Source organism: Girardinichthys multiradiatus, chromosome 22, assembly GCF_021462225.1.
Source record: "Girardinichthys multiradiatus isolate DD_20200921_A chromosome 22, DD_fGirMul_XY1, whole genome shotgun sequence".
NCBI classification, from domain to species: Eukaryota; Metazoa; Chordata; class Actinopteri; order Cyprinodontiformes; family Goodeidae; genus Girardinichthys; species Girardinichthys multiradiatus.
This window is the reverse complement of record NC_061814.1, coordinates 40,991,274-41,017,120: the sequence shown is the minus strand read 5'-3', so window position 1 is coordinate 41,017,120 and position 25,847 is coordinate 40,991,274. Positions and strand designations below refer to the sequence as shown.

At 45.2% G+C, this 25,847-nt stretch overlaps 1 protein-coding gene across 1 annotated transcript in view; it reads left to right on the top strand.

The window, feature by feature from the left end:
* The window catches only part of ret (ret proto-oncogene receptor tyrosine kinase), a 43,233-nt gene extending 17,590 nt beyond the window's left edge, over positions 1-25,643 (top strand). The window contains exons 4-20 of the mRNA XM_047350680.1: positions 704-942; positions 1,037-1,232; positions 1,328-1,527; positions 5,822-6,104; positions 6,200-6,328; positions 7,552-7,662; positions 7,766-7,900; positions 9,171-9,424; positions 9,510-9,657; positions 9,766-9,873; positions 9,955-10,169; positions 11,747-11,869; positions 11,952-12,022; positions 13,666-13,803; positions 13,973-14,072; positions 23,063-23,210; positions 24,780-25,643. Of these exons, the coding sequence (XP_047206636.1) occupies positions 704-942; positions 1,037-1,232; positions 1,328-1,527; positions 5,822-6,104; positions 6,200-6,328; positions 7,552-7,662; positions 7,766-7,900; positions 9,171-9,424; positions 9,510-9,657; positions 9,766-9,873; positions 9,955-10,169; positions 11,747-11,869; positions 11,952-12,022; positions 13,666-13,803; positions 13,973-14,072; positions 23,063-23,210; positions 24,780-24,937 (2,756 nt within the window). The 3' untranslated portion in view covers positions 24,938-25,643. The remainder of the gene's footprint in view (positions 1-703; positions 943-1,036; positions 1,233-1,327; positions 1,528-5,821; positions 6,105-6,199; positions 6,329-7,551; positions 7,663-7,765; positions 7,901-9,170; positions 9,425-9,509; positions 9,658-9,765; positions 9,874-9,954; positions 10,170-11,746; positions 11,870-11,951; positions 12,023-13,665; positions 13,804-13,972; positions 14,073-23,062; positions 23,211-24,779) is intronic.
* The last annotated feature ends 204 nt before the right edge of the window (positions 25,644-25,847 follow it).

Sequence of the window (25,847 nt, the reverse complement as noted above, 5' to 3'; positions counted from 1 at the left end):
GAATATGCTTTGCTCTAAGCCTTTCTTTTATAGCTCTGGCCTAATGTTTAGGGTTGTTGTCCTGTTGGAAGGCGAACCTCCACCCCAATCTCAAGTTTTCTGCAGCCTCCGTGTTTTCCATGTTTTTAGCTCTCTGTCCCTACCGGAGAAAATCTTCCCCACACCATGATGTTCCCACTGACATGGTTCATGGTAAGGTTTCAGGTAATGTGCAGAGTTAGTTTTGAATGTAGGCCAAAAAGTTACATTTTGGTCTCATCTGGCCAGATCGCCTTATTCCTCATGTCAGCTGAGGCCCCCCACATGAATTCTAGTAAACCAGAAAATGTGATAGCTTTCTTTCAACAATGGGTTTCTTCTTCCCGCTCTTCCATGAATGTCAGGTTTGTGGTGTGCCTCGCAAATAGACTCTCCTACCAGAGAGCTACAGCACCTCCAGAGTTGCTATGAGCCTAATGGTTGCTTTTCTGTTTGATGCCATTCCTGCCTGGCCTGTCACTTTAGGTGGCCCTGGATTTCATTTGAGGTTATCAGAGTAAAGAGGGTTGTATAGAAATGCATGCCACACTTTTCAGATTTGTATTTTCTGTGGTGGCTGTGGCACAGTGGGAAGGTTGAGACTGTGACATGGTGTGAACATTTTAAGAAGTATGAGTCCTCTTGCAATGCTCTGCACCTTTTGCTTTTATGCTGCTGTTTGCAGAGACCCCTGCTCCATTCGCTGTAAATGGGAACACCTCAGAGCTGATGGTGACCGCCCCACTGGACCGAGAGGAAAGTGAAAACTACAGACTGCTGTTGGCTTGTACGGTGCAAACAGAGACCGTCATCACCAAGGTGGAAACTTCCCTGGATGTTTTTGTGGACGACGAGGACGACAACGCGCCGTACGTCAACGGAACGGACACAGTGGATGTTGTGATCAGTTTTAATCGGACGAAGGTGAGCAGGAAATCTGCCACATTTTAAATGAGGAATATGAAGTTTATTTTTAATGTTAAGACTCAAATTGTCCTTTTTGGTCTTCTCTTTTCAGGGTGCAGCTTTTGGCACCTTGTTTGTCTTTGACAGAGACCTAACCACTCTCTTTCCTAAAGACCTGAGTCAAAACAGGTATGTGGGGACTTTGCTCAACAGTGAGCCCTGGATAAAGGACACATTTGACATAAAAGGAACCTTCAGTGAAAGGAGAGCTGCTCCTGGTGGTATTCGAGAGTCGGTTTATGACTACCGTAAGTAATTCACAGGCCACTGAAAGAGATTTCCAATTAATAGAGAGAATAGAGAAACAGTTTGAAATTAAAACCCATCTTCTCTGTTGTTTTAGAGTTAATCCTAAAGAGAAACCTGGAAATAACGGAGAATCTGAGTGTATATCTGGATTACCTTGTTAATGACACCACCTTTCCTGGTCTGGAGGGAACTGTGCTGTTGCATTTCAACGTCACCATCTTACCTGTTCAGATCTACTTCACCAACATCACACATGTCTTCACACTGTCACGCAAAGCTTCAGTATATGCACAGGTACTTAGAAATGCCTACTATAAATATCTTGTTTGGTAAAAGTTGTTATAGTAAAAGTGATCAAAATGTGTGGCAAAGACTGACTTACTCGTACTCGTACTCGTCGTTTTCCGCTTATCCGGGACCGGGTCGCGGGGGCAGCAGACTCAACAGAGACGCCCAGACGTCCCTCTCTCCAGACACCTCCTCCAGTTCCTCCAGGGGGAGCCCGAGGCGTTCCCAGGCCAGCCGAGAGACATAGTCCCTCCAGCGTGTCCTGAGCCGTCCCCTGGGCCTCCTCCCGGTGGGACGTGCCTCGAACACCTCCCGAGGAAGGCGTCCAGGAGGCATCCGGTATAGATGCCCGAGCCACCTCAACTGGCTCCTCTCGATGTGGAGGAGCAGCGGCTCTACTCCGAGCCCCTCCCGGATGGCCGAGCTCCTCACCCTATCTCTAAGGGAGTGCCCGGCCACCCTACGGAGGAAGCTCATTTCAGCCGCTTGTATCCGAGATCTCGTTCTTTCGGTCATGACCCAAAGTTCATGGCCATAGGTGAGGGTAGGAACGTAGACCGACCAGTAAATTGAGAGCTTTGCTTTTCGGCTCAGCTCTCTCTTCACCACAATGGACCGGCACAGTGCCCCCATTACTGTGGCAGCCGCACCGATCCGTCTGTCGATCTCCCGCTCCATTTTTCCCTCACTCGTGAAGAAGACCCCGAGATACTTAAACTCCTCCACTTGAGGCAGGAACTCCCCTCCAACCTGAAGAGGACAAGCCACCCTTTTCCGGTCGAGTACCATGGCCTCGGACTTGGAGGAGCTGATCCTCATCCCAGCCGCTTCACACTCGGCTGCGAACCGCCACAGCGCATGCTGTAGGTCTTGGCTAGAGGGGGCCAGCAGGACCACGTCATCTGCAAAAAGAAGAGACGAAATCCACTGGTCCTCAAACCCGACCCCCTCCGGCCCTTGGCTGCATCTAGAAATCCTGTCCATAAAAGTTATGAACAGGACCGGTGACAAAGGGCAGCCCTGCCGGAGTCCAACATGCACTGGGAACAGGTCCGACTTAGTGCCGGCAATGCGGACCAAACTCCTGCTCCGCTCGTACAGGGACCGGATGGCCCCTAGTAAAGGGCCCCCGATTCCATACTCCTGGAGCACCCCCCACAGGGCATCGCGAGGGACACAGTCGAATGCCTTCTCCAGGTCCACAAAACACATGTGAACCGGTTGGGCAAACTCCCATGAACCCTCGAGCACCCTGTAGAGGGTATAGAGCTGGTCCAGTGTTCCACGGCCGGGACGAAAACCACACTGCTCCTCCTGAAGCCGAGGTTCGACTATCGTTCGGACTCTCCTCTCCAATACCCTGGCGTAGGCCTTACCAGGGAGGCTGAGGAGTGTGATCCCCCTGTAGTTGGAACACACCCTCCGGTCACCCTTCTTATGTAGGGGGACCACCACCCCAGTCTGCCAGTTCAGAGGCACTGTCCCCGACCGCCACGCAATGTTGAAGAGACGTGTCAACCATGACAGCCCTACAACATCCAGAGACTTGAGGTACTCAGGGCGGATCTCATCCACCCCCGAAGCCTTGCCACCGCGGAGCTTTTTAACCACCTCGGTGACTTCAGCCTGGGTGATGAAAGAGTCCAACCCCGAGTCCCCAGCCTCTGTTTCCACCACGGAATGCGTGATGGCAGGATTGAGGAGATCCTCGAAGTACTCCTTCCACCGCCCGATAATGTCCTCAGTCGAGGTCAGCAGTCTCCCGCCCCCACTATGAACAGTGTTGGCGAAGCACTGCTTCCCCCTCCCAGGCCCGAGTTTTTGCCTCTGCCACAGCCTGGGCCACAGCACGCTTGGCCTTACGGTACCCGTCAGCCGCCTCAGGAGTTCCACAAGCCAACCACAGCCGATAGGACTCCTTCTTCAGCTTAACAGCATCCCTTACTGCCGGTGTCCACCACCGGGTTCTGGGATTGCCGCCACGACAGGCACCGCAGACCTTACGACCACCGCTACGGGCAGCAGAATCGACAATAGATGCGGAGAACATGGTCCACTCGGACTCTATGTCTCCAACGTCCCTCGGAATCTGGTCAAAGCTCTCCCGGAGGTGAGAGTTGAATACATCCCTGGCCGAGGGCTCTGCCAGGCGTTCCCAGCAGACCCTCACTATGCGCTTGGGCCTGCCAAGTCTGTCTGGCTTCCTTCTCCTCCAGCGGATCCAACTCACCACCAGGTGATGATCAGTGGACAGCTCAGCCCCTCTCTTCACCCGAGTGTCCAAAACATGCGGCCGAAGGTCTGATGATACGACAACAAAGTCGATCATCAACCTCCTGCCTAGGGTGTCCTGGTGCCAAGTGCACTGATGGACACCCTTATGTTTGAACATGGTGTTCGTTATGGACAATCCGTGACTAGCACAGAAGTCCAATAACAAAACACCACTCGGATTCAGATCGGGGAGGTCATTCCTCCCGATCACGCCTCTCCAGGTGTCACTGTCGTTCCCCACGTGGGCGTTGAAGTCCCCCAGCAGAATAATGGAGTCCCCGGGAGGGGCACTATCCAGCACCCCCAACAGGGACGCCAAGAAGGCCGGGTACTCTGCACTGCCACTCGGCCCGTAGGCTGAAATGATAGTCAGAGACCTCTCCCCAACCCGAAGGCGCAGGGATACGACCCTCTCATCCACTGGGGTAAACCCCAACACGAGACGGCTGAGCTGGGGGGCAACAAGCAAACCCACACCAGCCCGCCGCCTCTCCCCGTGGGCCACTCCAGAGTAGAACAGAGTCCAACCCCTCTCAAGGAGATGGGTTCCAGAGCCTACGCTGTGCGTGGAGGCGAGCCCGACTATTTCTAGTCGATGTCTCTCGACCTCCCGCACAAGCTCAGGCTCCTTCCCCCCCAGCGAGGTGACATTCCACGTCCCCTAAGCATCCGGGGATCGGGCCGCTAAGGTCTCCACCTTCGTCCACCACCCAATCCTCTTTGCACCGGTTCCTCACGGTTCCCCCTGCAGGTGGTGGGCCCACTGGGGGATGGCCTCGCGTCTCTCGTTCGGGCTTGGTCCGGCCGGGTCCCGCAAGGAGCAACCCGGCCACCAGGCGCTCTCCGACGAGTCCCGAACCCAGGCCTGGCTCCAGGGTGGGACCCTCGCTGTCTTTAGAAACACCAGAGTTCACATTCTTTTTAAGAATTATTAATAATATTGTCCCATCAAGGAAGGTCACTCAGTTTGGTGACCTGTGAAAAGCAAACCATTTCTTGCAATACTGCTCTCTAAAAAGTAAGCAAAAACAAATTTTACTTTATTTTGTGTGTAGTGTACACACTTTTGTTAAAGTGAGGGGTTTTGTAGCCTAAAAAGTGAGAAAAAACATGTTTTCCACCTTTAAAGTGACATATTTCCTTTAGAAAAAACAACTGAAAACAAATCTGTTAGTGGAGAAATGTAAAATATTAAACGCACCAGTCAATCTTCTCAGGTCGACAATAAAATGTAGAGAAACTGATTAAAATGAGATAAAATTGAGCTGTTGATGCTAAATATTTACTGGCATTTGCTTACTTGCAAGTTGTAATTTATAATTTATATATCTATATATATTTGTGTTTGTATACTGTGACACAATGAAGGAATAAAAAAAACAGGATGTTTCACCACAACTGATGAGAAGACAAGATGAAAACAGCAATATCCTATAAACTTTCTTACCAATGTAAATAAAAAAACTGAACTTCACTGCATTATTTAATAACTAGGATCTTATTGAAATGTGTGTAATTGACTGAATCTGTTTAACTGGACTAAATTGATTTTTTTTTTGTAAAGTGCCATGAGACGATATTTGTTGTGCACTGGTGCTAAAAAAATAAACTAAATTCAAATAAAATTAAAAGGGCAGTGGACAAGAGACGTCCTCAAATGTTGCAAAGTTAAGTTATGGGATTCTGCAAGACTCATACCACTGAAGACTGTTTGCTGAAAACGAATCAAAGGGTGTTCAAATAACATTTTTGTTTTAGTGTGACCACACACATGCAGCCAAGTTATTGCACCTTTCCATTTTTTATATTTTACCCTCTAACAAATTAGGTTGTTTTTCAGATGTATTCTACAGGATACAAGTCCAATGAAAGGTCGAGAAAGTTTTGAAAATGGTTCATTGTGGTGTAATTAATAGCAAAAACCAGATGTTTTAACATGGGTGTTGATATTTTTTTAAACCCACAACATGTCTGATCTTGATGTGGATGACACATAGCAACCGTAACCTCTTGTTCTTCCTGTCAGGTTGGCAGAATCTGTGTGGAAAACTGCCTCGAGTTTGATGGCTTTAGTGTCACTTACCAGCTCGAGGTGCCAGATAAGAACATATCGGCTGAGATGCTGTCATGCTATTCTGCTATAAGCATCACCCAGGCCCCAGACAGGATGTTGGGACTGTTACACGTTAATAACTCCCATGCACTGAGCAAGCCTGGGTGTCAAGACCTGGAATACACGGTTGTAGCTCAGGAGGAACACACACAGCTTATGACCAGCACTCAGATCCGCATCTTACTACATGGTGAAGGTAAGACCATAACATTACTAAACACTGACTACGTTCAGCTGCTACGTCACACCTACAGATTTGGTTACATATATCTTTGACTCTGGTGCATATAGCAAACGTCAGTCAGGAGAGCCAGCAGCTGCTGTCCTGTGCAGAGAACAAACAACGAGACGAATGTGAGTCCTCTCAAGGCCTGGGAGCCACAACTGGGACATGCGAGTGGAGGCAAGGCTCTGAGAAAGGTACGGCTCATTCAACAAATCTGCGAAACAAATCAAGGCAAAGGTTCTTTTATATTGTTGCAACATTTTAACATCACTAAATTAAAAAAAGGTTTTATAAACCTGTCTCACATCCAGGTGAACCTTCGTAAATTAGAATATCATTTAAAAGTCCACTTATTTCACTCATTATTTTATATAACACAGGCAAAAAGTCACATTTTATGTAGGTAGGGTGACAGTGAAAATGGTGGTAGTGTAACCGATGGGTTGCCAGTTCGTATCCCCGCTCCATCTGTCTCAGTCGTTGTGTCCTTGGGCAAGATACTTCACCTGCCTTCCCTGCTGATGGTGGTCAAAGGGCCCGGTGGCGCCGATTGTATGGCAGCCCCATTTCTGTCAGTCTGTCCCAGGGCAGCTGTGGCTACAATGTGGATTACCAGTGTCAGTGTGAATGAATGGGTGGATTGTAGTGTAAAGGACTTTGGGGTCCTAGGACTTGATAAAGAGCTATTCAAGTGCAGGCTATTTACCATAGATTCATTACACACAGTTTGTTTATGCCGGTACTGTTTATTATTGCAGCTTATAGTGCAATAATAAACACAAAATTCAGCTTAACAGATTCTTAAAAAATGACATAAGACCAAGAACAAAAAAGGACTTTTAAGCCACAAAATGACCTTGATAATGAAGCTGGCTATTTACTGCATATTGATGGAAAGTTGAGTGGAAGAAAAAAGGGTGAGAGACATTGGACCCAAGAATGCAGATGAGCTGAAGGCCGCTCTTAAAGCAATCTGGGCTTCCTGAACACCTCAGCAGAACACAACACTGATGCAGTAATTCATAGAACAGGAGCCTCGATCAAGTAGTGAGCGCATACACAGTATAGTACACGGACATACTTTTCGATAGGCACACGCTTCTGTAATAAACAATTTGATTAGATTGGTCTTATGTAATGTTTGGGAAACTGAATTTTAAAAAAAATTTGATATATGTCATAATCATCAAAATGAACAGAAATAAACACGATATGAGTTTCAGTTTCTGGGTTGAATACCTGAAATAAATTAGCTTTTCAATGATTCTCCAGTTCATTGAGATCCACCTGTATGTATATCCTCACCAGCAAAAAGTCGTAAGAATGAAAAGTAAAAATTTTGTCAAAAGAAAACAAATCAAATTATGATGCAGTCATTACTGAAAAATCTTGTTTTCACTCTTTGTTTATTTTCCAGGAATATCTGAAAATTATTCAACGTGCTCTCCTGACCTGCGGACATGTCCCGATAGCGTTTGTGATGCGGTGGAAAGCAAAGACACGTCGATTTGCCCGCAGGACTGTACAAGTAAGAAACAACATGCCATTCTTCTCTTAAAGCTGCATCACGCATCATACGTCATGTGAACGTGTGTATAGATTATATTCATATTTATTTTGTGTATGTGCAGCTGAAAGTGTAACCGGAGGCCATGAACGAGGCCTGAGTGGGAGCGGCATCAGAGCCGGCTATGGGACTTGCTACTGCTTCTCTGAGAAATGCTTCTGTGAGATTGCAGACGCCGAGGATGTTGTGTCGAAAAACAGTAAGTGAGGCCGGAGGAGTCTGTCTGGGTCATTTTTTTCCTGGTGAAAAGTGAGTCTTCTTCAGGGCAAGTCAGATCTCCACCCATCTGAAACAAAACATACATCTTCTGCATAAAGTTTAAACATTACGAAGCAAATGCGTTTTTAGGATTAAAACAACTAATTTGTGTATTTTAGCTGAAGCTACTTGCATGTACATTAGGGATGCACCTACGGTCAAAAAGCGATATTTATATATGTGTATATATATATACTCTATCCTTTCGACACCATGACATAACGACCACAGTAGTGGATTACAGATTATTTCCTGAACATACAGGTTCCTTTCTAACTTATGCGGAGCTTATAGTTTACTTTCTGGAATCTTCTAGAACTAACAGAATACTTTCCAGAAATTAAAGTTCACTTTTTTAGATTTTTAAGTTCGTCATACTCGTCGTCTTCCGCTTATCCGGGTCCGGGTCGCGGGGGCAGCAGACTCAGCAGAGACGCCCAGACGTCCCTCTCCCCAGACACTTCCTCCAGCTCCTCCAGGGGGAGCTCAAGACATTCCCAGGCCAGCCGAGAGAGATAGTCCCTCCATCGTGTCCTGGGTCGTCCCCTGGGCCTCCTCCTGGTGGGACGTGCCTGGAGCACCTCCCGAGGAAGGCGTCCAGGAGGCATCCGGTATAGATGCCCGAGCCACCTCAACTGGCTCCTCTCGATGTGGAGGAGCAGCAGCTCTACTCCGAGCCCCTCCCGGATGGCCGAGCTCCTCACCCTATCTCTAAGGGAGTACCCGGCCACCCTACGGAGGAAGCTTATTTCCGCCGCTTGTATCCGGGATCTCGTTCTTTCGGTCATGACCCAAAGTTCATGGTCATAGGTGAGGGTAGAAACATAGACCAACCGGATTTTTAAGTTATTTTCTGGAACTTAAATGGTCATTGCCCAGAGCTTGCAGGTTACTTTCCTGAAACCTTGTGCTCATTTTAATGTACTTCTCGGTTATTATGTAATTAATCGTAAAGGGATCATTTGCATGCTTTAAAAGCCTTTTTTTCAGAACAGTATATTTTATCCTTTTAACAAGAGGTGCTAAAACATAAAAACTGTAGTAAAAATGTAATTCAAAAGTATTGTAAATTGTGTCAGACTTGTTAGTGTGGGAGTTGGGGTTGGGTTAGTTTTCACGGAGTTCATGTGGTAATTAACATACCTTGTTAGCACAATGATGATGCTAATCTGCATACATTTTAATATTCATCAGATTGTTTTTTTCATCAGGGTTCCCAGACGTGATTTGTGACGACATGTGTAAGACCATTGTCGCCACTGCTCTCCTCTGCTGCTTCATCATTTCCGTCTTCCTGTCCTCATACTTCATCCACCGGTACCACAAGAACTCACCCAAGGCTCCCATCGCGTTTGCTGAGATGACCTTCCGCCGGCCAGCTCAGTCTTACCCCATCAGCTTCCCTGCCAACAACGTGCGACGGGGCTCACAGGAATCCATAGAGCCAGACACTTTTAAAATACCTGTAAGACCATTTATCAGACTTTTATTACTTTGTGTAATATGCTGGATCCAGTCAGAAAATAAATGTCATGTTACTGTGTTAACAGGAGGATCCAAAGTGGGAGTTTCCTCGTAAAAACCTGGTACTCGGGAAGACTTTGGGTGAAGGAGAGTTTGGGAAAGTTGTCAAGGCAACGGCATTCAGACTGAAAGGGAAAGCTGGTTACACCACTGTGGCTGTAAAAATGCTCAAAGGTAAAAGCAGCCATGCAAACCTGGAAGTAATGATGACGTATGAGGAGTGAGAGTCTGAAAAAGATGAAGTGGTTCATTCGTATGCTGTGGTGCTTTCCTTCTCAACAGAAAACGCTTCACACACCGAGCTGCGTGACCTTCTGTCAGAGTTTACTCTCCTGAAACAAGTCAACCACCCACATGTCATAAAGATGTATGGAGCATGCAGCCAGGACGGTGAGGCTTCGCTCGTTCCACCTTTACTCTGTTAGCGACTGTGTGTTGCTCTCCGTCTAAGTGCTGCATTTCTCTCAATAGGTCCATTGTACCTCATCGTTGAGTATGCCAAGTTTGGGTCGCTCCGTAATTTCCTGCGTGAGAGCAGGAAAGTTGGCCCGAGCTACATGGGCAGGGATGCAAACCGAAACTCCAGCTACCTGGAGAACCCAGATGACAGGGCGCTCACCATGGGAGACCTGATCTCCTTCGCATGGCAGATTTCCAGAGGCATGCAGTACCTGGCAGAAATGAAGGTAGCCAAGGAACAATTTTAGAAGAAATGTTCCTGTCACTGTTATTTTAAATGCTGAACATTTAAGCAGATATAATGACTGATATATAATAATAACAACCAATTATAAACACATAAATTACCTCTGTTTGACAACTGAACTCAAGCTCAGGAATTATAACAGGGGTGTCTCCTGAAGAAAAATACAGTTGAAACCAGATGTTTACATACACTGTAGACCTTTCCTGTTTCAGGTCAGTTAAGATTACCAAAATTATTTCTATTAGCTACATAAATAAAGAGATAACTTTATATGTTTCAGTCTTCAGAAGTTTACATACATTAAGATTACTATGTCTTTATACAACTTGTGAAAGCCCAGATGATGATGTCACGGTTTTGCAAGCTTCTGATAGGTTAATCAACGTCATTAGTTAAATGTAGGGACACCTTTGGTTGGTGTTTTAAGACAACACCTCAAACACTGCTTCCTTGTGTGACATCATGGAAAAATCTGCGAAGATATCAGGAAGAGAATGGTGGACCTCCACAAGTTTGGTTCATCATTGGGTGCAGTTTACAGATAGATGGTGCCACATTCATCTGTTCATACAAGCAAGTATAAACACCATCGTAATGTCCAGCCATCCAACATCTCCTGTCCTGTCTCTGGGACAGGAGATGTTTCATCAGGACATAGACATCAACCCCAGAGCAAAACCAAAAGACCTGGTGAAGATGATGGCTGAAGCTGGTTATTATCCACAGTGAAACAAGTCCTGTACCAGCATGGGCTGAAAGGCCATTCAGAGAGGAAGAAGCCGTTTCTCCAAAAGGAACATAAAAAGACAGTTTTCAAATGGACACAAGGACAAAGACCTTCATTTTTGGAGGCATGTCCTGTAGTCTAATTAAACTAAGATTGAGGTATTTGGCCATAAGGCTCATTGCTACATTTGGAGGAAAAGGAGGCCTACAAACCTGACTCATTTACAGCAGTTCTGTCTAAAGAAATTGGCCAGAATTCCAACAAACTATGCAGAGATAAAGATCTCTCTCACTATTTGGGTATGTAGCAAATAGAAGTAATTTTTGTAATTTCAACAGTCCTAAAACGAAAGTCTTTCTCTGATTTAATGTCAAACAGTGAGGAAAATAAGATTAATATGTATTTTAATACTGAGTAATATAAAATCGTGTTTCAGGTTTCAGGTGAAAGCAGTTTTAATTTAATCTGGTTCGATTCCTGTCCGAGGGTCTTTCTGCATGGAGTTTGCATGTTCTCCCCGTGCATGCGTGGGTTCTCACCGGGTACTCCGGCTTCCTCCCACTGTCCAAAGACATACCTGTTAGCTTAATTTGTCTCTCCAAATTGCCCTTAGGTGTATGAATGAGTGTGTGCATGGTTGTTTGTGTGTTGCCCTGCGATGGACAGGCGACCTGTCCAGGGTGTACCCCGCCTCTCGCCTGTAGACTGCTGGAGATAGGCACCAGCTTCCCCGTGGGGGAAGAAGCGGTAGAAAATGACTGACTGACTGACTTTAATCTGTCCTGTTAGCCCTGTGAGTAACTCATAATGAGCTTTTTTTGGTCCAACAGCTCGTTCACAGGGACCTCGCTGCACGAAATGTTCTCGTCGCCGAGGGACGAAAGATGAAGATCTCTGACTTTGGTCTGTCAAGGGATGTTTATGAGGAGGATTCGTATGTTAAGAGGAGCAAGGTAGGAAAAAAGTACTAATTAAGGTAAATTTAAAACATCACGTAAAGTTAAAAACCCAACAAAATCCCTTCCTGTTCAACAGGGCCGTATACCTGTGAAGTGGATGGCAATAGAGTCTCTATTCGATCACATTTACACAACTCAAAGCGACGTGTGAGTATGAGTTGATCACAGTTTGATGCAACTTTTACAACTATAATGGTTACAAATGAACAAACTTATTAATATGTACTTGCGACTGTTTGTAGATAAAGAGAGGAAAAACGATCTTATCTCAGAACCTCAGTAAACTGGAAGGAACTTTCTCTGATCCCCATCCATGCCTACAGCATGGACCTGTTTATAATTAAAGCAGTAGTGAGAAAATCATTTACCCTCATCCTGAAAATGAGGCTTTACTACCCACAAACGGAGAAAATATGGAACAGTTCAGTTCAGTTTTCTCTATTCTCCGTTCAGTTTTTTGAACTGTTATGTCACAGTATTTGCTGTGGAACATGTAAACAATTACGGCTGATCAATTTTTTCCGCCATGTTTATCTTTCGCTGCGATTTTGTAGTCCAAGCTCAAGTATGCCAACGCTGCAAGAGGATACGCCCAAATGTTGGTTGTTGGGTATATTAACCCACACAATTCACTACACCGTCCCCCAGCATCAGAACCATGTCAAAGTGCCTGGCTACATTTCTTTGTTCATGGAAATTGGCAGCAGCAGCTCAGCCGATGCCCTCCTCTGGCACAGTGTCACAGCTAAACAGAATGCCAGGCCAGATGTAGCTTCAAGGAAGAGAAAAAAACAACGAGAGAAGTTAATAGCTAATATAACAGCAAATAATGCAAAATTGGAGAGAAGTAGGAGAATATAGCAGAGTGAGGAAAAGTGCTCCGTATGTCCTCCAGCAGTCTAATCCAGTAGCTTTTTTCAAAATGTGGTGGGTAAGGTTCTAGGATGTATTTTAACTTCACATAGTCAAAGTCTATTAACCTCTGGTTAATGATTATGACCAACTATAGCTGGTACGGTGTGGATTGACCAATAACCAGAACAATAGGAAAGTTTATGACCTAAGTAAAGATCAAAAATGGACACATTTACATAAGCTGGGGAAGTCTTTTGGTGCCATTTCTGCACAGCTGCAAATTCTACAATCATTCAGTTCAGACAATAAGATATGGATCGGATCTGGAAGAAGACCCAAACTGTCCCTCCCAGACGAAGGAAAACTGGTGAAAATGTTCAGGAGCAACCCAGGAACCACCAAGACTCAGGTCTACTGTCAACTGGAAACTGCTGGAACACATGTGCCCACAGTGAAGTCTGTTTTACAGTGTCATAGAAAATTTAAACTGTGTCAAGCGTGGTGTTGACAGCATCATTCTCTGGGCCATTTCACTCTCAGCAGTGCTAAAGTGGATGGAAAGAGTATTCCTCTCAAACTCTTCAACATCGCCTCAAATTATAACAGCTAGGTGGTTAAAACATGGACGCAACGGGGGTTGCAACTCTAGGTTAGGATACTTTGTTTCTCTATTACAATCACTATTATTATTTAGTGACTATTTATTTACTTACTGTATAGCCTCTAAACAAATCATTATGCCTATAATTTAAAAAGTAAGTAACACTTTACCTCCAACTGATTTGCACACGCTCATATAATTTTTTTTTAAACATCTCAATAATATTCGGCTTGTTTCCAGCCTCTATGCTAAACTGAACTAAACCCTTTCTGGTTGTAGCATCAAGGAAATGGATCAGGGTCCCAAAATGTGTGACTGTGCATCTGTTTTCCAGCTGGTCCTTTGGTGTGCTGCTGTGGGAGATAGTGACTCTGGGAGGAAATCCATACCCAGGTATTGCTCCTGAACGCTTGTTTAACCTCCTGAAGACCGGCTACAGGATGGAGAGACCAGAGAACTGCTCTGAAGAAATGTGAGCTCCTTCTTTCACTTTATTGTGTCCCCTCTGACATCACCTCGTTTCTGTTGAGCACCATAATTTCCCTCTGCTTCTCCAAGACAGTCAGCTGAGGGAAATGACTCTGTTGGGAAAGGAAAACAATATATGTTTCACGATCTGTGGAACGTTTTTCCCTCTTTAGGTATAACCTCATGCTGCGATGCTGGAAACAAGAAGCGGACAAGAGGCCAACGTTCTCAGATATCAGCAAAGAACTGGAAAAGATGATGGTGAAAAGTCGGGTATGGTGTTTACTTTATTCTGTTTTAATGGAAAAAGTGTGTGTGCTTAATGTGTAAGGAGAAGGAAGTTTAATCTACCTGTTTCTATGTATCACTAAAACAGCTGAGTTCCTAAACAGGCTGGAAAATGTTATTAAAGTATTCTACAGGCCTGTCCATCCATCCATCATCCATCCATCCATCATCCATCCATCATCCATCCATCCATCCATCCATCCATCCATCCATCCATCATCCATCCATCCATCAATCCATCCATCCATCATCCATCCATCCATCCATCCATCATCCATCCATCCATCCATCCATCATCCATCCATCCATCATCCATCCATCAATCCATCCATCATCCATCCATCATCCATCCATCCATCCATCATCCATCCATCATCCATCAATCCATCCATCCATCATCCATCCATCCATCCATCCATCATCCATCCATCCATCCATCCATCATCCATCAATCCATCCATCCATCCATCCATCCATCTATCCATCATCCATCCATCCATCCATCCATCATCCATCCATCCATCCATCCATCCATCCATCATCCATCCATCATCCATCCATCCATCCATCCATCCATCATCCATCCATCCATCCATCAATCCATCCATCATCCATCAATCCATCCATCCATCCATCATCCATCCATCAATCCATCCATCATCCATCCATCCATCCATCATCCATCCATCAATCCATCCATCAATCCATCCATCATCCATCCATCCATCCATCATCCATCCATCCATCCATCATCCATCCATCCATCCATCATCCATCCATCCATCCATCATCCATCAATCCATCCATCCATCCATCCATCATCCATCCATCCATCCATCATCCATCCATCCATCCATCCATCCATCCATCCATCCATCCATCCATCAATCCATCCATCCATCCATCATCCATCCATCCATCATCCATCCATCCATCCATCCATCATCCATCCATCCATCCATCATCCATCCGTCCATCCATCCATCATCCATCCATCCATCATCCATCCATCCATCCATCCATCCATCCATCATCCATCCATCCATCAATCCATCCATCGTCCATCCATCCATCCATCCATCCATCAATCCATCCATCAATCCATCCATCCATCATCCATCCATCCATCAATCCATCCATCCATCCATCAATCCATCATCCATCCATCCATCCATCCATCATCCATCCATCCATCCATCATCCATCCATCAATCCATCCATCCATCCATCATCCATCCATCAATCCATCCATCCATCCATCATCCATCCATCCATCCATCATCCATCCATCCATCCATCATCCATCCATCAATCCATCCATCCATCATCCATCCATCCATCATCCATCCATCATCCATCCATCCATCCATCCATCCATCCATCATCCATCCATCCATCCATCCATCCATCCATCATCCATCCATCCATCCATCCATCATCCATCCATCCATCCATCATCCATCCATCATCCATCCATCATCCATCCATCCATCATCCATCCATCAATCCATCCATCCATCCATCCATCCATCCATCCATCCATCATCCATCCATCCATCCATCATCCATCCATCAATCCATCCATCATCCATCCATCTATCCATCCATCCATCATCCATCCATCCATCCATCCATCATCCATCCATCCATCCATCATCCATCCATCATCCATCCATCATCCATCCATCCATCATCCATCCATCAATCCATCCATCATCCATCCATCAATCCATCCATCCATCATCCATCCATCCATCCATCCATCCATCCAGCCATCATCCATCCATCCATCCATCCATCATCCATCCATCCATCCATCATCCATCCATCCATCCATCATCCATCCATCATCCATCCATCATCCATCCATCCATCATCCATCCATCCATCCATCCATCATCCATCCATTATCCATCCATCTTCCATCCATCCATCCATCCATCATCCATCCATCCATCATCCATCCATCATCCATCCTTCATCCATCCATCATCCATCCATCCATCATCCATCCATCATCCATCCATCATCCATCCATCATCCATCATCCATCCATCCATCCATCATCCAGCCATCATCCATCCATCCATCCATCATCCATCCATCCATCATCCATCCATCATCCTTCCATCCATCCATCATCCATCAATCCATCATCCATCAATCATCCATCCATCCATCAATCCATCCATCCATCCATCCATCATCCATCCATCCATCCATCATCCATCCATCAATCCATCCATCCATCATCCATCCATCCATCCATCAATCCATCCATCCATCCATCATCCATCCATCCATCCATCATCCATCCATCCATCCATCCATCATCCATCCATCATCCATCCATCCATCATCCATCCATCCATCATTCATCCATCCATCATCCATCATCCATCCATCCATCATCCATCCATCCATCATCCATCCATCCATCCATCATCCATCCATCCATCCATCCATCATCCATCCATCCATCCATCCATCATCCATCATCCATCCATCCATCATCCATCCATCCATCCATCCATCCATCATCCATCCATCCATCCATCATCCATCCATCCATCATCCAACCATCCATCATCCATCCATCCATCCATCATCCATCCATCCATCCATCCATCATCCATCATCCATCCATCCATCATCCATCCATCCATCCATCCATCATCCATCCATCATCCATCCTTCATCCATCCATCCATCATCCATCCATCCATCATCCATCCATCATCCATCCATCCATCCATCATCCATCCATCCATCATCCATCAATCATCCATCCATCCATCCATCCATCATCCATCCATCCATCCATCATCCATCCATCATCCATCCATCCATCATCCATCCATCCATCCATCCATCCATCATCCATCCATCCATCCATCCATCATCCATCCATCCATCCATCCATCATCCATCAATCCATCCATCCATCCATCCATCCATCTATCCATCATCCATCCATGCATCCATCCATCATCCATCCATCCATCCATCCATCCATCCATCCATCCATCATCCATCCATCCATCCATCCATCCATCCATCATCCATCCATCAATCCATCCATCATCCATCCATCCATCCATCCATCCATCATCCATCCATCAATCCATCTATCAATCCATCCATCCATCCATCATCCATCCATCAATCCATCCATCATCCATCCATCCATCCATCATCCATCCATCAATCCATCCATCAATCCATCCATCCATCATCCATCCATCCATCCATCATCCATCCATCCATCCATAATCCATCCATCCATCCATCATCCATCCATCCATCCATCATCCATCAATCCATCCATCCATCCATCATCCATCCATCCATCCATCATCCATCCATCCATCCATCCATCCATCCATCCATCCATCCATCCATCCATCCATCATCCATCCATCCATCATCCATCCATCCATCCATCCATCCATCATCCATCCATCCATCCATCCATCATCCATCCATCCATCCATCAATCCATCCATCCATCATCCATCCATCCATCATCCATCCATCCATCCATCCATCCATCCATCCATCCATCCATCAATCCATCCATCGTCCATCCATCCATCCATCCATCCATCCATCAATCCATCCATCAATCCATCCATCCATCATCCATCCATCCATCAATCCATCCATCCATCAATCCATCATCCATCCATCCATCCATCCATCATCCATCCATCCATCCATCATCCATCCATCAATCCATCCATCCATCCATCATCCATCATCCATCCATTATCCATCCATCTTCCATCCATCCATCCATCCATCATCCATCCATCCATCATCCATCCATCATCCATCCTTCATCCATCCATCATCCATCCATCCATCATCCATCCATCATCCATCCATCATCCATCCATCATCCATCATCCATCCATCCATCCATCATCCAGCCATCATCCATCCATCCATCCATCATCCATCCATCCATCATCCATCCATCATCCTTCCATCCATCCATCATCCATCAATCCATCATCCATCAATCATCCATCCATCCATCAATCCATCCATCCATCATCCATCCATCCATCCATCATCCATCCATCAATCCATCCATCCATCATCCATCCATCCATCCATCATCCATCCATCAATCCATCCATCCATCCATCCATCCATCCATCATCCATCCATCCATCCATCATCCATCCATCCATCCATCCATCATCCATCCATCATCCATCCATCCATCCATCATCCATCCATCCATCATTCATCCATCCATCATCCATCATCCATCCATCCATCCATCATCCATCCATCCATCATCCATCCATCCATCCATCATCCATCCATCCATCCATCCATCATCCATCCATCCATCCATCCATCATCCATCATCCATCCATCCATCATCCATCCATCCATCCATCCATCATCCATCCATCCATCCATCATCCATCCATCCATCATCCAACCATCCATCATCCATCCATCCATCCATCATCCATCCATCCATCATCCATCATCCATCCATCCATCCATCCATCATCCATCCATCCATCCATCCTTCATCCATCCATCCATCATCCATCCATCCATCATCCATCCATCATCCATCCATCCATCCATCATCCATCCATCCATCATCCATCAATCATCCATCCATCCATCCATCCATCATCCATCCATCCATCCATCATCCATCCATCATCCATCCATCCATCATCCATCCATCCATCCATCCATCATCCATCCATCCATCCATCCATCATCCATCCATCCATCCATCATCCATCCATCCATCCATCCATCATCCATCCATCCATCCATCCATCATCCATCCATCCATCCATCCATCATCCATCCATCATCCATCCTTCATCCATCCATCCATCATCCATCCATCATCCATCCATCATCCATCCATCATCCATCCATCCATCATTCATCCATCCATCATCCATCATCCATCCATCCATCATCCATCCATCCATCATCCATCCATCCATCCATCATCCATCCATCCATCCATCATCCATCCATCCATCCATCATCCATCCATCCATCATCCATCCATCCATCCATCCATCATCCATCCATCCATCCATCCATCATCCATCATCCATCCATCCATCATCCATCCATCATCCATCCATCCATCCATCATCCATCCATCATTCATCCATCATCCATCCATCCATCCATCATCCATCCATCCATCAATCATCCATCCATCCATCATCCATCCATCATCCATCAATCCATCCATCCATCCATCATCCATCCATCCATCCATCCATCCATCATCCATCCATCAATCCATCCATCAATCCATCCATCAATCCATCATCCATCAATCATCCATCCATCCATCAATCCATCCATCCATCCATCCATCATCCATCCATCCATCCATCATCCATCCATCAATCCATCCATCCATCATCCATCCATCCATCATCCATCCATCCATCCATCCATCCATCCATCCATCATCCATCCATCCATCCATCATCCATCCATCCATCCATCCATCATCCATCCATCATCCATCCATCCATCCATCATCCATCCATCCATCATTCATCCATCCATCATCCATCATCCATCCATCCATCATCCATCCATCCATCATCCATCCATCCATCCATCATCCATCCATCCATCCATCCATCATCCATCCATCCATCCATCCATCATCCATCCATCATCCATCCATCCATCCATCCATCATCCATCCATCCATCCATCATCCATCCATCCATCATCCAACCATCCATCATCCATCCATCCATCCATCATCCATCCATCCATCCATCCATCATCCATCATCCATCCATCCATCATCCATCCATCCATCCATCCATCATCCATCCATCATCCATCATCCATCCATCCATCCATCATCCATCCATCATCCATCCATCCATCATCCATCCATCCATCCATCCATCATCCATCCATCCATCCATCCATCCATCCATCCATCATCCATCAATCATCCATCCATCCATCCATCCATCATCCATCAATCCATCCATCATCCATCATCCATCCATCCATCCATCCATCCATCCATCCATCCATCCATCATCCATCCATCCATCCATCCATCCATCATCCATCCATCATCCATCCATCATCCATCCATCCATCATCCATCCATCCATCCATCCATCATCCATCCATTATCCATCCATCTTCCATCCATCCATCCATCCATCATCCATCCATCCATCATCCATCCATCATCCATCCTTCATCCATCCATCATCCATCCATCCATCATCCATCCATCATCCATCCATCATCCATCATCCATCCATCCATCCATCATCCATCCATCCATCCATCATCCATCAATCCATCATCCATCAATCATCCATCCATCCATCAATCCATCCATCCATCCATCCATCCATCCATCCATCCATCCATCCATCCATCATCCATCCATCATCCATCCATCATCCATCCATCCATCATCCATCCATCCATCCATCCATCATCCATCCATTATCCATCCATCTTCCATCCATCCATCCATCCATCATCCATCCATCCATCATCCATCCATCATCCATCCTTCATCCATCCATCATCCATCCATCCATCATCCATCCATCATCCATCCATCATCCATCCATCATCCATCATCCATCCATCCATCCATCCATCCATCATCCAGCCATCATCCATCCATCCATCATCCATCCATCATCCATCCATCATCCATCCATCATCCATCATCCATCCATCCATCCATCATCCAGCCATCATCCATCCATCCATCCATCATCCATCCATCCATCATCCATCCATCATCCTTCCATCCATCCATCATCCATCAATCCATCATCCATCAATCATCCATCCATCCATCAATCCATCCATCCATCCATCATCCATCCATCCATCATCCATCCATCAATCCATCCATCCATCATCCATCCATCCATCCATCATCCATCCATCAATCCATCCATCCATCCATCCATCCATCATCCATCCATCCATCCATCATCCATCCATCCATCCATCATCCATCCATCATCCATCCATCCATCCATCATCCATCCATCCATCATTCATCCATCCATCCATCCATCAATCCATCCATCCATCATACATCCATCATCCATCCATCCATCAATCCATCCATCCATCCATCCATCATCCATCCATCCATCATCCATCAATCCATCCATCAATCCATCCATCCATCCTCCATCCATCCATCCATCCATCCATCCATCCATCCATCAATCCATCTTCCATCCATCCATTCATCATCCATCCATCCATCATCCATCCATCCATCCATCCATCATCCATCCATCCTCCATCCATCCATCACCCATCCATCCATCCATCCATCATCCATCCATCATCCATCCATCCATCATCCATCCATCCATCCATCATCCATCCATCCATCCATCATCCATCCATCCATCATCCATCCATCCACCATCCATCCATCCATCCATCATCCATCCATCCAGCCAGCCATCCATCCATCCATCCATCCATCCATTCATCCATCATCCATCCATCCATTCATCCATCCATCCATCCATCCATTATCCATCCATCCATCCATCCATCATCCATCCGTCCATCCATCCATCCATTATCCATCCATCCATCCATCATCCATCCATCCATCCATCCATCATCCATCCATCCATCCAGCCATCCATCATCCATCCATCCATTATCCATCCATCCATCATCCATCCGTCCTTCCATCCATCCATTATCCATCCATCCATCCATCATCCATCCATCCATCCATCCATCATCCATCCATCAATCCACCCATCCATCATCCATCCATCCATTATCCATCCATCCATCATCCATCATCCATCCATCCATCATCCATCCATCCACCATCCATCCAGCCATCCATCCATCCATCCATCCATCCATCCATTCATCCATCCATCCTTCCATCCATCATCCATCCATCCATCATCCATCCATCATCCATCCATCCATCCATTCATCCATCCATCCATCCATCCATTATCCATCCATCCATCCATCATCCATCTGTCCATCCATCCATCCATTATCCATCCATCCATCCATCATCCATCCATCCATCCATCATCCCTCCATCCATCCATCCAGCCATCCATCATCCATCCATCCATTATCCATCCATCCATCATCCATCCATCCATAATCCATCCATCCATCCATCATCCATCCATCATCCATCCATCCATCCATCCATCCATCATCCATCCATCCATCCATCCATCATCCATCCATCCATCCATCCATCCATCATCAATCCATCCATCCATCCATCTATCATCCATCCATCCATCCATCCATCATCCATCCATCCATCCATCCATCATCCATCCAACCATCCATCCATCCTCGATCCATCCATCCATCCATCCATCATCCATCCATCCATCCATCATCCATCCATCCATCCATCCATCCATCATCCATCCATCCATCCATCCATCATCCATCCATCCATCCATACATCATCCGTCCATCCATCCATCCATCCATCCAGCCTGACCACTGTAGATTATTAATTATTTGTGAACTTTTCTATTTATACTTTAAAATTGGACTAAAAATAACAAAAAATTCTGAAAATGTGAGTGTAGAAGAGCTGTTTATTTGAAAATAAAACTGTGAAGGAACAGTGAAAAAATTATTCAATGCTAAAATCTGACAGATAGTTTTATTTTTAGGGTTTTGGGTCACCTGGTGCAGAAATTGGTGATGGTGTGAGACACAAATGTGACCAGTAATCACTTCAGTTTAAGAGTTAGTTACCAGGATTGCAGACCTCCTAGAAAACCTTCCCTAAGATTTACAGTGAGGGTCAGAGGTTTTAATAAGCTAGGGTTTATAGGCGCTGGTCTGCAGGATCCTGCAGTTTCCATGTGTCCAACCTTTATCACAAGCATGCTCAGTCTCAACCTGATCGTATCCTCCTCCGGTCCTCACAGGATTACTTGGACCTGGCGGCGTCCACCCCAGCCGACGCCCTGCTGTACGACGATGCCCTCTCTGAAGAGGACACCCCACTAGTGGACTGTAATAACGCCCCTCTCCCTCGAACCCTCCCCTCCACATGGATTGAAAACAAGCTCTATGGTAGAATCTCCCACGCATTTACTCGCTTTTAGAAACAGGACACACGACACAAGATCTCTCTTTTTTGGCAAGCTGTGATTGGCTGTTTTTTTCCGTAGTCAAGTGTGTGACTGTGACCTAGGCATGCTTTTTTGCTGTTTGATGCTGACATATCTCCCATTTCATCGTAAATGAGAGGCTCAGTGAAAAAAAAAAGATCCTGTGTCTTTTTTTGGTTTTTATTTGGACCTGCTTCTAATGTGTGCTGACCAAAAAAATACTACTTTTGTAAATATTGACTGTATAACTTCAGTCTAATTTATCTGCTATCCGTCATCATTATGCGTGATTTAATTTGCAGATGGCTCATTTTCCCATTCCAGCACATTTTAGTTTTCATTGTTTGAAACACTGGAGTGAACAGAGTGAAACATTTGAAACAGGTCCTCACTGATTCAGTGTGGTTTGGAAGTTCAAATCGTCTTAATTGTTCTTATGTGTATGAATCTAATTTAAAAAGTTGAACAGAGTAAACAGTAAGGCTTTTGAACGCAACTCTCGGGTGACTAAAACTGGAAATCACTTCGGACACGTCTGCAGCCTTGTGGCATGGGCCGCTATGAGATTATCATTGTAAATAACCTCAAGGAAAAACATCACCATTTCGCTATTTATACAAAAAGCTTAATCAAACGTGTAGAAACTGATTTAGCTTTTATTAAAACAAATTGTTCCCACTGCTGCTAGAATGACATGTACACAATCATAGACAGCTGTCCATATCTCATCATACGCTCCAAAAGGAGGCTAAGCCACAAAAGGCGGTGGCTAAAGAAGCTGGCTGTTTACAGACTGAGGTATCCAAGCGTGTTCATGGAAAATTTGGTGGAAGGAAAAAGTGTGGTTGGAAAAGGAGCATAAGCAACAGGGATTACTGCCACCTTTAGAGATTTGGGAAGCATTGGTCATTCAAGAGTTTACTTTCTAATATTCTGATTTCTTGAAAATTTTAATTTGTTTTTCCTTTACTTCTCGTAAGCGAGGGAAAAGTGTGGGAGCTTTCTTTTAACCAGCTGACTGGCAGTGAGCAACAACAGGTGGGGGAAGGGGTAGGGCTGGCAGAGTGGCACTTTCTTTGGCATCTCATTAAATGGACCCTGGGAACAGTATGAGGGAAAACGTTTCAAAACCTTCAATCCTAATGAAGATGTTAGTGACCTAGATGTTAAAGCTCATGGGGGAACATCTTTATGATGGAAAAAAAGAGAGGAGTAAGGAAAATATGAGCTAATCGTAGCCAACATGCAACAACAGTAAATTTTCCATCTTTGTACTTAGTTTTGATCTAAAAAGTTAAATGCATTAAACCCTAGAAGGAGTATGACATAAATGTATCTGCAGTTTTGAAATCTTAACTGTAAAATCTTGTTATACCTTGACAGTGAAAACCGGCCCATGCCTAATAGCCTTTATGCATCACAGCAAAGCTAATAAATAAAATCCACCTCTGAGTTTGATTCCAGAGCCTTACTGCCTGCACGCTGTTTACCTTTCACTGAGTGCAGAAAAATGATATGTTCTCATTTTTAGGCATGTCATACCCCAACTGGCCCGAGACGAGCCCGGTACCGCTCAACAGACACGATGCCACTAATCCGGTCTTTACAAGATATGCCAATGATAGTGTTTATGCAAACTGGATGGCTTTGCCTTCACCCGCAAAAGCTGTGGACAAGCTTGATAGCTAAAGACAACCCTACACTGTAGAAAACATGGGTAACTGGTAGATGTATATATATTTCTGTGAGTTTGTACATAAAACAATCTGATGCTAAAGTTGGTTCCCCCTTTTGTTTCTGTTGCACGGGTCTTCAACATATAAAACCTGGGGTCTTTCACGTGTTTCAGACCAGCCCATGCCTCATTCAGCTCCTCACCATGTTCATTATTACCTCACTGGTCATGCTGACCAAACTGTATCACTGCATGACTGTTGTACCAGACTGTATGTCAGTGTTGATGTCTTTTAAGTGCCTGTGCTGCTTTCTACGATAGCCTCCAACTGACAGCGGGTGATTATGAGATTCCTGTTTCAGCCCAGGAGATAAAGGTAGACACCCTCAGCGGGGGTAGAGAGGACAAAGCTGTTTTGTAACTTTAACTTTACTGGATTGTTTTACTGAATCTCCCAAAAGACCTGTTTGTGTTTCAAAGCTGCCAAAGAAAAAGTCATGCCTGAACTGTTTTCCTAAATTTGCTCATCAGTTTTTCCTGAAAACGTCATTTGGGCTGGTCCAGGCAGAGGACATGAGGCTTAAAGGTTCTGAGCACATCCTGTGTCAGGCTGCAGCTCACATTTCCATTCTCTGTCATAATTATGTAAAGCAATGTGTGTTATTGCTGTTATGGTATTATTTGATTTTGTTCCAGTTAATAAAAAATGATAAATACAAATCCCTAGTTTGCTTGGCCAGCTTCTTTCCTTCAAACAAAACTAAACTGTGATCCTGAAACAGGTTGGAATAAATTGGAAAACTACTGAATCAGCTGAAATTCCCATCTTCTCATCACTTATGAAAGCTCGGCGTCGTTTTCCCACCCTGTCTGTTGTGACTCCTAGTTTCAGTCAAAGGTTCATGTAAAGCTATTCCCAGCATA